The sequence below is a fragment of the Mus caroli genome, unplaced genomic scaffold, assembly GCF_978045245.1.
Source record: "Mus caroli unplaced genomic scaffold, Mus_caroli_1 scaffold_7, whole genome shotgun sequence".
Classification (NCBI taxonomy): Eukaryota; Metazoa; Chordata; class Mammalia; order Rodentia; family Muridae; genus Mus; species Mus caroli.
In genome coordinates, this window is record NW_028227262.1 from 48,986,726 (window position 1) to 49,003,251 (window position 16,526).

The 16,526-nt window shown below is 47.7% G+C and overlaps 1 protein-coding gene and 1 long non-coding RNA gene across 4 annotated transcripts in view; one reads left to right on the forward strand and one right to left on the reverse strand.

The window, feature by feature from the left end:
* Positions 1-494: 494 nt before the first annotated feature.
* On the reverse strand, positions 495-5,550 carry LOC110296401 (uncharacterized). The gene is made up of 3 exons (XR_002378176.3): positions 5,409-5,550; positions 3,333-3,366; positions 495-594 (listed from the first exon to the last, which is right to left on the reverse strand). It is a non-coding gene; the product is annotated as an uncharacterized LOC110296401 (long non-coding RNA).
* Positions 5,551-5,638: 88 nt separating this feature from the next.
* Eif4e3 (eukaryotic translation initiation factor 4E family member 3) overlaps positions 5,639-16,526 on the forward strand; it is a 116,559-nt gene continuing 105,671 nt past the window's right edge. For all 3 annotated transcript variants that reach the window (XR_003836917.2, XM_029478358.2, XM_021165100.3), the window contains exon 1: positions 5,639-5,824. Coding sequence is in view for 2 of the 3 variants with exons in the window: in XM_029478358.2 (XP_029334218.1) it covers positions 5,700-5,824 (125 nt within the window). In the remaining variant the exon portion in view is untranslated. The remainder of the gene's footprint in view (positions 5,825-16,526) is intronic.

Consider the following 16,526-nt stretch of genomic DNA (forward strand, 5'->3'; position numbering starts at 1 on the left):
GAACTGGACTGTGGGAGTGGGGAGGGACCAGACCTGTCCCCAGGTCTAAGCTGTTAAGTCTAAGCTTAGCTACATGGAGGGAATAGGAGCAGGCTTGCTTGGATCACATATATTTTCAAATATATTCAATATAAATTTACATATTTCCAAGAATATGTAAATAGAGGTATGTTTACGTGCCTCTATTTATATATACACACGTGTATATATTCACATATATTTGGAAATAGACTTCCAACTGCATTTGGAAAGGCAGGAGGAGGTGTGGAAGATTCAGGCACTAGACTGGAGAATTCAGACTTCATCCTATGAGAGACAGCCACTGGAGCCTTGAACAAAGAAGGAATAAATCAAAGGACACAGTAGGGCCGACATGCGGTCCATGGACAAGAGGAGGAGTGGGCACAGGAAGCAAGGCAGTCCACAGGACTCGGGTACCCTTGTCAGTTCCTTACCAAATCTTGCTCCTTACCAATCCAGCATGTGGCAGACCTCTGAAGTGTGCTGCAACAGAGACATGGGACCAGATATTCCAGTGTGTGTGATGGGGTGCAGGGGGTGTATTGTAGATTCACAGAGCTTGAGACATAGAATCTGAAAGAAATAATCCGGAAGGGTCACTTGACATTCAAGTGGAAGCTTGGAGCACGAGACAGAGCCAGCTATGAGGAGCAGAGGGACTCATTTCTTTATTGGCCCATCAATAAACAGCTACACAGTTGCCCTGTGGCTCTGGAGAAGTTCTGAGGACAGGAAAAGAGGCAGCCCTGGGATGGACAAGCACAAGGAACTTAGGTCCTGTTGGCTGCCAGAAAGAGTGTAGCTTGTCCTGAGAGTAACAAGAAGTCTGAAGGGCCGTAGGGCATGGTAGAGTCAGTGTTTGGAGGCTTGGCTACTGTGTCAGCTGTTTAGAAGATAGGTTTAAAGAAAGGGAGGCTGGCTAAGAGAGTGTGGCAGCTTCCCATGGTGTCCTTTGTCAAGGAATGAGGAGCAGGGGTAGGTGGTATTCTCATGAAAGAAGGAAGACCAACTCGGAAGGTATGGGGAAGACAGGACAAGGCCCATGGTGGGCAAGTGGGTGGCTATGGAGTTCAGGAGCCGTTAGATCCTGGATCAGTAACACTGGTTGAACTTTTACTGTGTGCAACGTATAAAAGAGGGCAGTCCTACCAAAGGCAGATTATCTCACCATCTCCTTGTCTTGGGTGAGGAATTTGGGGCTCAACAAATTTATTGTCCATGGATTGCAGTTAAAGTTTAGTTCAGACTCAGGCAAAGCAACTGCTGTTAAAGCACACACTGCAGTCTCCTCTCACCCTACTGGAGTCCCAGACTAGTTTCATGTATCCCCTCCAAGCCATGGCTTTAGGACTGAGAAACTGTGAACACTTGCTTTGCTGGAGGCTCTATGCAGGTCTGTGCCCCAGGCTTGTGTCTGAGGTCTGAGGTCTGCCACCTAGTGGCCACAGACATCCTTTTTCCTTTGTAATTCCTAGGGCTTATTTGTAGCACCACAAACTGTAAACAGGAAACTTTAAGTCTCAGAGAAGGAGCCCAGCAATGTAAACAGCATATTGCCCGTGAGGGCCTGCATCCATCTGACAATTGCACAAGTGAGTACAGATCTAGCCATATATTTACATGCACCCTGGTCACTGCGACACAGGTGTCTCCTGTCTGTATTGTTCAGTGGTGATCTCAAGAGCCTGGGGTGGTGGCATTTGCATAGCAGATCTGCAACCATTCACTGGATGGAATGTTGGCAGCATCTTTGTGATTGCCCTGTCATGTGCGCATTTTCTCGATTAATGATGGCTAGCGGGATCCGGACTGGCCCGTTTCTCACCTATGGAACCTTGGCACATGTGACGCAGACTTTCTGGCCTTAGAGACTCAAAGTCTAACTGCTAAGATCTACTCTGTGCTGTTTCGTATGTAGTATTGCCACTATATGGACACATGGTAGAACTGTCTCCTTTAAAACAAAACAAAACAAAATAAAAACAAACAAAAAAACAAGCCACCACCAACAACAAAACACAAGAAACCACCAGACAATTACACCCATGTTCTGGCTTTAAAGTATAAGGTTTGCTCCCCTCTGCTGTGGGAGTGCATAAATAAAGAGGATGTCCCTAGCTTGCCCTGAACTGTGTATATGCACAGTCTTTCCACACATCCTTCATTGTTTAAAGGAGGAAACTGAGTTAGCATCCTTGTCTTCTCTACCAAATCCAACATTCTACTGTTTCTGTGCCTCCCAGGAAGCCGGATATGAGTGGAAGAGAGAGGACCACTTGTTACTAGGCAACCAGCACCCACCTCACCCATGTTACCATGGTGATGATGAAAGTTGGGCTGATGGGATTACCAGCTCCTGCTAATTGCACATGAGCACTCAAGGTCTCTGTCTCTTTCTTGCTTGCTCACTGGCTTTGACTCTCATGTTCCTCTAGGCACCAGAGAGAGAGAGAGAGAGAGAGAGAGAGAGAGAGAGAGCGAGCTTCTCTCTCTCTCATCTATGGTTCTCCTGGGGCATCCCTGGTACACTAATGGAAAGCAACTAGAAATGGAGCCTGGCTGTGCCTCTGGGTAGCTGTGTGACCCTGGGCAAGTTACCCAGCTTCTCTGGGCCTCCATTTCCTCATTTGGGAAATGAAGGGGTTGGAATGCTGATCCTCTTGGAAGGTTCTTTCCAGCTCTCAAATCCTTTGATGCCTAGGGAGCATGTCAGGGGAACAGACCACACTGTTACCAGGCAACCAGCAGGCACCCTGCCCAAGTTGCCTTGGTGACTGGATACTGGCGGGGAGGGGAGTCATTGCTGCAGCTAATTGCTTAATTATTTATGAGTGCCTCAAGTCCTTTCTGTTGTTTTTGTTGCTAGGGGCTGTGGGGTCACCTTTTCCTCTCTCCTGCCACCCCAAGGCATCTGCATTGTGTGTTATGCAATGAGAGAGCACCTTGGCCGGGACCTCAAGAGACCCACGTTCTAGTTCTGCCTTTGTCATGTCCTAGAGCAGTGTCCTCAGGTAAGTCACCTCACCTCTCTGGGCCTCCAGCTTCCTTTCTCATAGCCTTGTGTTTGTTTAGGGAACACAAAGTGCCCTGTCTACCTGGAGGCTCTGGCTCCTGCCATCTACTTGCAAAGTGGGGAATACAAGTGAAATAATGATCCTAACGTGTGTTTACTGAAGTATAATTTTGAAGCATAATGAGAACCAACATGTGTTTGGTGGGAAGGGGACAGAAGTGCTCAGCGTCTTCTCCCTTGTCCTTAACCATGTCACCTGAACTCTTGGTTAACCTGAGGTCATTTATATTTTACTCACTGTGTATCACCAACTTCCCAAATGGACCTCAGGCCTTCACAGTATAAGATGCAGACGTGCAGTCAGGCCATGGAAATAGAAAACAGAAATAAATGTGAGAATACAAGAGCTCCTTCTTCACTGATGAATATCCGTGTCACGATCCGGCAGCACGTGTAAATTTGAGGGCCTTAGAAGCCAACGCGAAGGGATGGTATGTAATGCAGAAAGACTTTCAGGCTCCTTCTGGTCCTAAGTCCTAGAAGGAGTTTATGATGTGACTTTTTATTTTATAGAAACTGCTGATGGAAGTGTAAAGCTAGTCCTTTCTGGCTGAGTGATTACTACAGGGTATGAGCAAGAATCAGACTCTTGACATTTGACTAGTTGTGATCATTAGAAAGCAGCCATCCTCTTTACTGATGCTTTAGAATTTCATACAGATAAATGTCACCGAGTCCTCAGAGTCAGGCGCTATTTATAGATCACATACATGGATATGTGCTTATCTTGTACAACTTGGCAACGTGGACCAGAGTCTTAAACGCAGGCAGCTGTTCTCATCCACCAAACTCACTCTGAAGTGAGCCTGAACGGATGAGGATGGAATTATGAAGATGCCCAGGGCGGGTTTACTCAGAGAAGAGAATAGCTAGGAAGAGCAGATGTTGGGGGCCACTGCTTTACATAGTGAGTCCTGTTGACACCCTGAGTGAGGTAGGTCTGTTTGTCTTGATATGGAAGATGTTCAGAGACAATAATGCCAAAGAAGGAAACAAAGTGCAGCATTGATGTTAAACTCCTCTGTTTCTTCTATAACAAGATTTGGAGATACAGTTTATAAGTTGAGATGTATGTTTGTATGCACACATGTGGCAAGTTTCCTCTGGGAGGCAGATTGATTGTCTTGGGAGCTGGTGAGACTATTTATGACTTATTTCTACTCTCTGGACCTTTATTTTTCGTTCAGATGTGCACAACAGTCTAGCAGTGGAAATCCTCAACTCAAGAGTCTTAACACACCTCTTCAAATTCCAGCTTTGCCGTGCACTAATCATGTGAACTTGGGGTTAACCTACCTATTCTGTCCCTTATCTATAAGATAGGTGGATAATATCTTCCACATCATATTATTTAAGGGGTATACAAGCTAATAGGGTAAAGCTCTCTGAAAGGCTTTAGCGACGTCATAGGTGTGCTGTTTTTTTGAAAAGGTAAAGAAAGATGAAACAACAAATGCATATGACCAGGTGGACCCTGGTATCTCAGGGATGGAAGACTTGCTCAGAACCTGGTTACATTCCAAGAAGGGGTCACAAAACACACAGACTGTTTTGTTGCTATTTTATCTTGCCTGGGCTAGCTTGTGGGGAGGACACCTGCCCTGGGTTCAGGACAAGCTATCATGAAGCCATAAAACCCCTATCCTCCAGCTATTCTCTCTCAAGCAGAAAGCAAAATAAACACTGGTCAGGTAGAAAATGGACGAGTTGACCAACAGCACGTCCCCAGCTGCTGGAGGCCAGGAACATACAGCATGCCTCCAGTCCTTTGCCTTTCTCCTGAAGACAGAGTTAACCGAGGCCTGGGAGGAGGCTTGCCTGAGGGTTCCCCTTACTGTGAACTCAGCGGTCTCTGGTTACAGTGACTTCCTGGATTTTCACAAGTGTAGGCTATGAGTGCAGAATTGCAGCTCCCTCTCGCTTCCTCTGCTGGGCTTGGAGGCAGAGCTGGAGAACTTTGGCCGACTCTGATGATTCTCTTGAAAGCTGGGCATTCTGTGGGCACATCGTGGCTCCAGAGATAGAAGGAAAGTAACCTCGTTCCCTTATGCTACACTGTTAGGTAACTTTATCCTCTCCACTAGGCGTGCACAGCTTCAGTACAACTCCATGGCCTCAGTAAGTGTGGCCTTTAATACCTTGGTTCTACAGTCTCAGACATTTGAGTCTCTTTATCTGTTCGGCCATTGGTCCTCTCTCCATCTATCTGTCACATCCAACTGTGCTTCCATCTGCCCTTCCATCCCTCTGTCCCTCCTCCAGCCATCTGCCAGCCTTCCCATCCAGCCTTCTGATTGCTGGTATGTCAATCCACCTCTCCTTCCTCTCTCGCACTGTTGGACTCTTGAGACTCCATCCGCACTGATCCATTGGCCGGACCTTCCATCTGTCCTTGGCCCCAGCTGCGGGGCTTGCCGGGTGACTCTTCCTCTGCCCTTCTCCCTCGGGTCCTCCGCTCCGGGCGCGGGCCCGGCCTTTGTTGGACTGGGGCAGGGCGGAGGCCGGTCGGGGTGGGGCGCGGGGCGGGGCGGGGCGGGGCGGGGCTGGCGCCGGGAGACTGCTAGGCGCTCGGGTCCGCTTGTCCGCGGCCTGGCCGGCGGAGAACATGGCGCTGCCCCCGGCTGCCGCACCCCCCGGGGCTAACGAGCCTCTCGGCGAGGCTCTGTCGGCATTGCCGCCGGAGCCGGGCGGTGTCCCGCTGCACTCGCCCTGGACCTTCTGGCTGGACAGGTGAGGGCCGCGCCCCGCCGCTTTGTCTCGGCCGCGTCCTCGCCCCACGCGCGCCGCTGCCGGGGGTGGGGGGGGGGTGGCTCGCGCGGACGCAGCAAGAGTTCCGCGCGTCCCCGATAGCGTCCAGCCCGCTGGGCAGGGAGTCGCGGCTGCCTGGGAAGCCTGCCCCGCGTATCCCTGGGGTGCTAGGCTTGCTCGGGACGTGACCTTTGCGGTGACAACAGTCAGAAAAGTCGGCCGGCGGCAGGGAAACTCTGGGACCTAGCTGCGGGCATCTGCACACCCAGCCCCGGCAGGGGGTCTGGAGTAAGCTGGGGCTTCTGTGATACTGGACAACTTTGTGGGGACAGCTCCGGTGCCCTAGCCTCTGTAAGGTCTCAGATCCCTCTCCAAAATAGAAACTTCTCACAGGATCCTGTATCTCCATCCTGCCTTGTTTTTCATCACAATGCTCAAGGCTACCGCGTGCTTGCAGTGTGAACTTATTTTCAGTTTGTTATCAGGTCCTCCATCGCTTGCCCCGAGCGAGATTCACAGAGCAGGGGCTGGCTTGGCTGCATGCAGAGTCCCAGCACCTAGAACTGTGCCTTTGTGGTAGTAGAACGACTAGTTTTGTTGTGTGGATAGATGTGTGGATATCCAGCCCTTTCTTAACGACTGTCATCTGTGCGGGTAGTGATAAATCAAGTTGTTTCCACAAGTGTGTGGGAATTTTGATGAAACTGTTTACCATGGTTTAAGAGTTAGAAGGAAATGTATGTGACAGTTTCCGGAGAGACTCAGTTTTATACTCCACACGGATGTTTTGTTTTTAGCTTTGCACCCATGCCTGCAGATTTGTTTGTTTTTTAAAACTGATATTCATGTTTTAAGCAAAGACAGTTCTTTTCCTGACAGATTAGCCCTTACCTCTAAGAATTTACACCCGGAGCCAGTTTGTTTCCTGGAGACACAGAGAAGCAGGGGATGGGAGAGATTTGCAAAAATATTTTCACTTTCATTCTGAGTTTCCAGAATTTGGCTGTCATAACAGGAGTGGCTTTGGGTTTTGGCAGTCACTAGCACAGTGAAGTCATGACTTTGTTTTCAAAGGTGTCCTCTAACTGTGAAGTTGGTACCTGGAATATGTTTTCAAGGTATACAACCGGGCTTGTGGTTCAATCTGTGGGTGTGCTGTCCAGAAAAGACTGGATGGAGAGAGCTCCATTTTCAGTGGACTAAATTGTAGTAGATTTAGAACAGCATATTTTAGAACTACTCTAAGGTGTATGTCCATGTATCCTGTATGTCCACGAGTGCTTTACAAAAACATGTAATGTCTTCTAACGTAAGATACGTAGGCTGGCAGTGTAGCTCAGTGGTAGAGCACATGTGTTTTAGGAAACAGACCCTGGGTTCAATTCTCAGCCCCGGGCAGAGGGAGGACAGCCCTAAGAATAGGTCACTTTAGTACAAGTACAAATGACGTCTTTTTTTTTTTTACATTGATTTGCATTCTTTCCCCCCTGCTAAAACGTCAATAAATGAAATGTGTTACTTCTGTAGTGTCTAAACCTTTAATAGAAATGCTGGATCCGTTTAGAAATTATAACTAGTTTCAACATTGTGCCTGATCCATCATCTCGTAATTTTTATTGAACTCTATGTTTCTTCTCTGAGAGTCTACAGTATTTATTTATAGAGGCTCTACCCACCCTCAGGCACACTTGGGAAGAACACCTCAGGTTCTGCAAGTTAACTTGGAATTCCCCCCAGAGAAGGAACACTGCATAGAGTAGTGGGTTCTTAAGAGACCTGCAGGGCATCCTTCCCTCAGGCTGGAAATCCACAGCTTCCTTCTAGCTCCTGTCTCAGGCAGCCCTACCTTACAGCCGACTGGCTGCTGCTGTTGCTGCTGCTGCTGCTGCTGCTGCTGCTGCTGCTGCTGCTGCTGCTGCTGCTGCTGCTGCTGCTGCTGCTGCTGCTGCAGGGGAGGAAGAGGAGCAGCAGCAGCAGCACCACCACCACCACCTTGCCCAGCCTCACCCAGCTGCACTCCAGTGTTAAGTGAACACAACTGTGGGATTTGCTGCCCAGGGCTATTGTGAGTGATGGATGTAAAGCAGGTACCTGGTGTGAAGTAAGAGCTTAATACGTTTCAACTGATGGGGCAGAGGAGCAAGCTGGGTTGGTAAACTGCTGTGCACACATGAGGATCTGCATTCCTCCAGCCTTTTCCCAGGGCCCAAGTAAAAGGCCAGGCCTAGTGATGTAACACAAGTACTCACGCCGTACTTATGATCTCAGTACTGGGAAGGCAGGTGGCTTGCTCACACCCACCGGCTACCCAGCCTATCCTTATTTGGCCTATGCTCCAGCCTCGTAAGAGGATCTTTCTGGAGAGGACCAAAGCAGATGGGTGTGGGGGGCATTACTGAGGAAAAGATACCTGAGGTTGACCCCTGGCCTCTACTACATCAGTGATCTGAATTCAGGTAGTAGGAAGCCAGCCTCCTAAATTCATTTCCCTACCAAACAGATTGGAGAATCCTTCAGAAAGCATTTGCATTTGAAGTAGTCAACTGCAAAGCCAGACCTTATTTGGCTGAAGTCAATGGGCTACGTGGTTAAGAATGTAAGTGCATGGGTCAGTGCACGGGATGAAGAAACTTCTTCCCCTTAACTTGCTATCTAAACTCTGCTTGGTTCTTGCCTTCCATTCCCACTAGTGTCTCTGCATGTTTCCAGGTCATTGAGTGGTGACCTCCTGCGCTCTGCTTCTCCCAGGACCTAGCCCTTGGGGCCTGTCCCACACAGGACTGCCACCCTGACACAGGAAGGCTTGTAGCTCCAGCTGAAGGAGGAGGTGACAGAACCCACAGGCAGATAGATCCTGCTGCCTCTGCCTGTCCTGCATGCACCATGCCACCTTTTTGGCTGCCCTTACAGCTCCCTTAGTGTCTTTTGAGCTTAGATACAAGCAGTTAACAGTTAATCTATCTCTGTCCTGGTTTCTCACCTTCCCCCCCTCCCCCAAAATCCTGGAGCAGTCTGTAGCTACCCTTGCCCAGAGCAACCTGAAGAATAACTGGAGACTACACTCTGCAGCTGTTACTGATGGTCTTTATCTAGAACGTGAGCTCTGACCATGGTTACTCACTTCTCAGCTCCTAGATCTGGCTTGATGCTCATGGTGGAGTCAAAGTCTTCCCATAGCAACCGCACTCTCCTGTGGTGACTCACTTCACTCTTGTACACATCTGTCAGTCTCCCTTCTCTGCCTTCTCAAGTCTAGGCACGTATAGCCAAGAGCCAGGAGGTCGGCAGTTTGGATGCTTTTCTGATTACTCCAAAATGGAGCTGATTTCTCTCCAGGGTCTTCCTTTTCTGCTGACCCATGTTGTTCCCCACCAGATCACCAGCATCTCAAAGTACCATTTCTGTCAGATCCTTGCATTGTCTTTCCTAAGTACCCTGCTTTGTCTATTTCTATACATTTGCAGGTTTAGTGACCCTTAGCAAACTCACTAAAATCTAAGACATCACCACCTCTACATGTGCCTCTCTCGACTCTTTCTGCTGGCCCTGTGCAGCTCTAGCACCAGGATCATCGAAGATTGCCTAGGTATCTGCCTGGTACCCAGGCTCCTCCCTCTCCAAAGCATACCCTGTCTGGGAGGAAGCCTTCTGCACACAGTGCACATACACCCAATCTGCCCGTCATGGCCTCTCTCTTACCATGCAGCAGTTTACTTAATGCCTCTCCTGAGCTGGGTGTACGAAGATTAAGTCATGTTCTAGATCTCTACCTAAACTTCTACCAAAGAGGCCATCAGTGGGGAGGGGTGTGGTGCGTGTGTGTGTGTGTGTGTGTGTGTGTGTGTGTGTTTAGATATCAGTCATAGTGGGTTTTGTTTCATTTTGTTTTTCAAAACAAGGTCTTATGTACTCCAGGCTAGCCTTGAACTCACTATCTTCCTGCCTAACCTATTGGAGTGCTGGAGTTTCAGGCACTTGCCACCATAGCTGGCTTTAGAGCCATGTTTCAAAACTAACAAGCAAACAAAAGTGCTTCCGTTTGTGTTTGTTTGCTTTGTTTTTAAGGAAACCCTTATGCTCACAGGTTATAGTAACAATGTATATTTGCTGTGTCAAGTTTGAGACTTTCCTTTTGATTTGGCAAACTTGCCAATTCCAAGTTTCTCTTCCCCAGTAGCAGCAAACTTGTGATGCCTGTCTTGAGTGGATTAGGGACTGCACTGGTAGTTTCTCTACAGCATTTCTTTGTAAGCAAGAGTTCTATTACAGATAGTTGATTTTCTTTTTTTTATCTTACTCTTGATGCTGAGATGCTAAAGTCATCAGGTCTGTGACCTAAGAGTGTGCCTGTCACATAGCAAGCATTTTGTATTTATGTGTAGGAGTGTTTTACTTACATTTATGTCTGTAGACCACATGCATGTCTGATGCCTACAGGGACCAGAAGAGGTTATCAGAGCACCTCATATTGGAGTTAAAGACAGTTATAAGCTGCAATGTGGATGCTGGGAATCGAACTTAGGTCCTCTGCAAGAGCAACCAGGACTCTTAACTACTGAGCTATCTGTTCACCCCCTAACTTCTGTTTTGGTCCTCAAAAATTGACCATTACCTATGTCTGCCACCAATTCCAACTTGTCTAGCTTAGCTGCACCAAGTTTGTGTGTCTGAAAGTATAGTTCTCTGACTCTTACATCAGAATCACCAGCCTGTGCTATACCAGCTTGCACCTTGCCCAGGACCTGTTCAGTAAGGCCTCTGGGTACAGAGGATGAATGTGCCTTGTCACAATGTGGCTTGTATCTGAAATGGAATGTTACTATGCATGCATTGATCCTATGATGTGATCATGTCAGAGCTCAGTTCACTTAGAATCAGAGAATAGAGAGCATGGCCATGACCACAGTGGGCTTCCCTCCAGCAGGCCACCTCACACACCGCGTGCTTCGGGAGCATGAGTGAGAATCCCAAGGCAAGGAGTTCTGAGGCATCCACCTTACAGGTGTGATGCATCCTGATGCAGCCTCTCGGTGTGGTCCGTACCCGTACATCTGGTACACAGAGGTGGTTCCGGCCTTGCAAAAGGAGACCCCACAGCATCTTTCTTCATTGAGTGGCTTGCGTAGATGAGGTCAGCAGAAGACACTGGAAGAGGCATAGTCTGATGTTGAGACTCCTCCTCCCCCAGTCTTCCTTTATATTTCTGCAAACTCTCTGAGTGGCTGATGGTTTTATTTCTGTAAAAGGTTCAGTATTGATCTGTTTGCAGTTAGTTCCCTTCCCTGAGGGTATGGTTGCACAGCCTGTCCACATGTGGACCAGTGCTTCTTGTAGAGTGGCCCAGGGCCTTCAGTATGTGTATTCTGAAAAGTTTCTTCTAATCCTTAGTTGGTAGTACGAACTCAACAACAACAAAAAACAACAAAACAAGACTTTTTTTGTTTGTTTGTTTATTTGTTTGTTTGTTTGTTTGTTTGAGATAGCTGAATAGCCCTGTCTGTCTGTCCTGGAGTTCACTCAGGCTGCCCTCAAACACTGTCTTTCTCTGCCTCCTGAGTGCTTGGAAACCCAAGGCAGCAGACAGTGTGGTGTGAGGATACTTCAGGAGCCAGTCTGCCTTAGTGGGGTCTGTGAACTTGTGTTGTTCCTCTCCACCCCACTTCTGGCCCTAAAAGATTAATTGTAAGACAAGATGAAAAGAGCCCACAGCTACTGAAGAACAGGAAGGGCAATGTTGGGAAGCAGGGAGAAACCAGAGCCAGATAAACATGTAGAGTGCTCGGTAATGAGGCCAGCTTCTGCAGATGTATTGCTGACTGTCAGCACCAAGCTCAGCCCCCTTTTGTATGCGACTCTCAAACAGGAAACTGGTGTAGCCTCAAGCCACAGATCTATCTAAAAGTGATTAAAATGAAATCATCTTTAATGGAGTGAATGATGTACAAGGGGCATGCTTAATCACGGTACTGGGCCTGTGTGTGTTTTCCCTCTGACAGCTGATGTAAATTGCTCGGGAAGGCTGGATTCAGCAGATACATCCCTGGCTTTGAAGTCTTTCCCCTTCAGATTTGTTCTCTTGGCTAAAATGAAATTGTCTCCTCTAGGACATTTGACTATTGTCATCATTCGTGTCTTTCACAAAGTGTATGTGTACTGGGCATATAATTGGAGACATTGTGCTATACAAACCATAAGCTGCCTTTCCCCATCTTACCCTGTTAATAAGACATACTGTGTACTGTGTTAATATGACTCCTGTGTATTAAACAGTGATCCAAGTGCTATATAAACTCAAGCATAAGGTCCTCACAATACTGCAACGGATGTCCCAGAAGCATTTTATAAATGAAAACGTTGAGGTCACCTAGCAGTGCAGGGGAGAAGCAGAATTGAAATAAAGCACTGGGTGACCATATTGTGGCCACCAAGACCCCTACCAGTGCTTCCCTGGGGATAGAAACAGTGAATGGGACATCATTCTCTTGTGTCATATCATGTAGTAGTATAGACTTAGAGGTAAGCTCTCAATTTCAGCCACTTGGGGAAACTGAGGTCTGCTTTCATGGAAGGTAATTCAGCCAAGGACCCCCCCCCCCACACACACACACATTAAACTTTGCAGAGATAGCTGAGGAGATGGTTCACTGGGTAAAATAGTTGCTGTGTGAGCATGAGGTTGTGAGTTTAAATCCCCAGAATTACTCTATGCCAGCTGTAAGAGCATGCTCTATGATCCCATCCCAGCACCCCCAGGCAGGAGGCAAAGACAGAGAATTTCCAGAAACGTCCAGGCCAGCTCGCCTCAAAGTGGAAGGTGAGGGCAATACCTGGGCTTTTCCTAAGCCTGACTCTTAGGACACTGTACATTTGAGTCCATATTCATGTATGCTCATGTGCTTGTGTGCACACACATATACACACATGGGGTGGGGGGACAGACAGACAGACAGTGTTTTTAATGCAGAGAATAAAAAGAGCCCTGCCTGAAACCTCCCGTCCAAGCCCCTGGACAGGACCACCCTTCACAGTCAGTCCTGCCGTTGCCTTGGTGATGTCTTTGCGCGGCGTTGAGGGCGATGTTAGAACAGTGGCTTTTACATTTTGCTTAGGTGCTCCTCTTCACTGGACTTTACCATAGAGGGGTTGGCTTTCCTTGTGGTGACTTTATTCAGATGATACAGGGTCACCATGACTAGGAGGGGGATTAGAAACCCAGGGGACTTAACACGTGTGGGACCTAGGGACTGAACCTGCCTCTAACAAGCTCCCAGGGGCTGCTGCCTGTGGACTGATGACACTTTAAGTGACCAACATGCAGGTAGAGTGTGGGAAACCTTCCCTCTGCTTCTGCTTTGTGGGAAGTCTCCCCAGGTATCTACGTGGCTGGGTTATGGTGCCGTGGGTAAGATCGTTTAGGTGGAACTGACTCCAAGGTCCGCCTGCGGTGGCCATGTCTTTAAAGGTGCACCGCATGGAGAATGTTCACCTGGAATGTCCAGGTTGAAGATTGCAAGGTGTGGCGTTTGGATCTGTGTGCATGTGGGATGGGTTCCTTCAAGGGCCACCCCTGACAAAAGATGTCAGCCAACTGTGGCACGTCTCAGCTCTGCCACTGCCAACTGTGTGTCAGTTAGTGAGTTCCTGTACCAACCCAGCTTTAGTGATCTTATCTGCCAAGTGGAGGTAGAACATGGCATGCACACGTGCAGAAAGCATGTAATTGCTTCAGTCACTAGCCCACAGGATCTCCTAAAACAAAGAGGGCAACGTGCCCTCCCTCAGACATTTGAGAAGTCAGTGGAGAGAGAGTGTTCTTGTGAAGTGTCTCGGGGATCTGTTTTAATGGGTAAATGTGGTTTGTAAATATTAAAATTTTGTACTCACGTGGTGCCTGGAAATGGTTTGAGTAGAATAGTTGGTCTAGTATTATTAGATTCCCAGCATCCTCCTGACTCTCCAAATGAGAATTTCTCACCAATTTTAAAAAGAGAATCTTAGGATCCATTCTGTATTATCCTGTTAAGTTAAAGACACAATCTAAAGAAGGAGCTTAGAATTCAGTCCTAAATGACATCAACAGCTCTCCAATGTTGTCACCTTAGGCATTGATTTGCCAGGGCCCAGATCCCTTCTGCATTAACGGATGGATCCGTAATTAACTAAATTTATTCAGAGACAGCCTTCACCAAGGCTGCAGCCTACAGCTGGGAGAGCCTAGTGGGCATCCTCTCTGTAGGTGAACACAAACAGCTCTCAGCTGTTTGTGTGCTTTTCTGGTTTTGGCTAGTGTGTCCATACCGAGGGCTTTCTTATCTGTGTCTGTCTGTCTGTCTGCAGTCAGATGCATTTAGATGCACTGTGTAAGAGAAACATCTACCAGCATTGGCTCATGTGTCCAGGCCGCAAAGCAATAGATAAGGCTGTTTCTAGAGAGGGGAAGCAGAGGGGAAGGCTGGTGGCAGAACTGGGCTTGTCTTGGCAGGGATTGGTTACAGAGAGTAATTAGTCTCCATATCTTTCCTGCTCCTGTCCCTCAGTGGCCTTTGTTGGGTGGGCTGGCTTCCTCCTAGGCCGACCCCTCAGCATTGATCTAGAATGTTCCTCCTCCGCAGCCATACTACGTGCATTGCTAGGCACTGGTGCCTTGCCTGCCTCTGTGTCTCAGAGTCTCACACAGTGTAGCAGAAGAGGGAGAATGTGTAACAAGCAGGTAATATAGGAGCAGGAGGGAGGGATTTGCCATAATATCTGCTCTGTGGGTCACCATGCTGACAATGATTTTATCAAGAGATGGACAGTAGTCCTGGGAAACAGGAAGGCAATGACACCTGCAGAGGTGGCAGAATCCAGGTAAGGGTAGGTTATGTTATCAGCCTGGCAGAAATGCTTTGAGAATCAGAGCTAATACCTACTCAAAAAAAGGAGGTTGAGATTACATTATAACGTTAATAAGTAGAGGGTAGACTAGGCTAGAACAATTCGAAATCTAGACTCTGGCCCACCAGGGGCATTTATCTCTCCACTGCTGTGTTCTCAGCTCCAGGACACTATGTTGCAGGGAGGGTCATGTATGCAGGGAAGAGAGAAGCAGAAGACAGGCCTGATCTTAGGTTGCAGAATGGCTCACATCTGTGGTCCTCTGGGAGTGGTCACAGTGGCATGTGTGCTCTCTTGTCACCTTTCTTTCCCATCTCTTCTTTTCAGGCAAAACAAATCAGTTCCAAGCTTTGTTTCTTTGCCTCCAGGAACCCAGGGAGCCAGGGAGACTGGGGGTGGGGTGGGGGATGCGATCCAGAAAGCAGAGATGTCATGTGTAGAACATATTCTCCAAGGGCTTTGCCTAGAGTCGTCATCACTGTGTCCTCAACTCCAAAAGAGGTAGAAATGAATGTTTGTAGTGTGATAAATGATAAATCCTCCAAGGCTCTTTCATGTCTATACCGGAGCTCTCCACACTATGGATTTTGTTTTGTAGAAGTTTCTGTAATGTGGAGCGTTATGGAGGTTCACCTGCTATTCGCAGCAACACAAAATGCCTTCCAATATTTGCCTTTGATCATCTGGGTCACTGCCATTCCAGTGGCATCCAGGTCTGCAGACAGAGGGCTCTGACTAGTCGTCTCTATAGAAGATGAGATCTCTGGTATTGATAAAGTAAAAATATACAATAAATAAACATATATATGTTGCATAAATGGTTTTAGTAACACTGTCTCTTGTTTCAAATCTATTCTATATCTTTGCCTTTCAGTCACTTATGTGGCAGCAGCCTTACTCGGTCTGCATTGCCTTCTTAGAAAGCAGCCACAGACCTATAGTCCCAACTACTCAGGAGGCTGAGGCAGAAGGGTTTCAAGTTCAAGGCCAGCATGGACAACATAATGAGACCCTGTCTCAAAATACTGAATTAAGTGTTAAGGAGGTAGCCAAGTTGCCTAGTGTGTGTGAGGTCTGTGTTTAACCCTCAGTAATGAAGAAAAAACATCACAGTACACCAGTAACTTTAATCAGCAAATCCAGTGCACACTGGCCTGTTTACAAGGCAGGCCACTTGAAAACCTTGGCTTGTTTGCCCTTCTAAAATGGGCTCTGTGGCTGTGTCCCAATCTTGCTTGTTAGGAAACCTGAAGTTCAGGATCAGGTTGAGACATAGCAGTATGTTTTAGTGACTACCAAATCAAGTTTGGTGTATAGAATACCAAACCTGCACTGACCAGCCAACCCAACACAGACCTGACAACATTGCTATACTGGTCTGCAAGACAGATGTTTATAAAACCACCCAGCAACTAGATGAGCCCTCAGAAATCAGAATCAACCTCTTTCAGGAAGTAACTGGGAAACTGTCTACTTTGCGGTCCCTGGGATCAAGCGCCATGACCTGATGTAACCTGGGGGAGAAAGGGCTTACTTTTGCTTCGGGCTCCTGAGAACTATGGATTTCACACTCCATTGTGGCAGGGAAAGACATGGCATGGCAGCAGGAGTAAGAAGCTGGCTGATCACATTTCATCTGCACACAGGGAACAGAGAACAGAAAGAGGAAGGAGGCTGTAAGCCTCCATAGCCCACCCTAGTGACTTATTTCTATCCAGCAAGGCTCCACTTCCTAAAGAGTCCATAATCTCCCCCGAAGCAGTGTTGCCACTTAGGTACGTCAGACGGGTTGTTTCTCATTCTAACT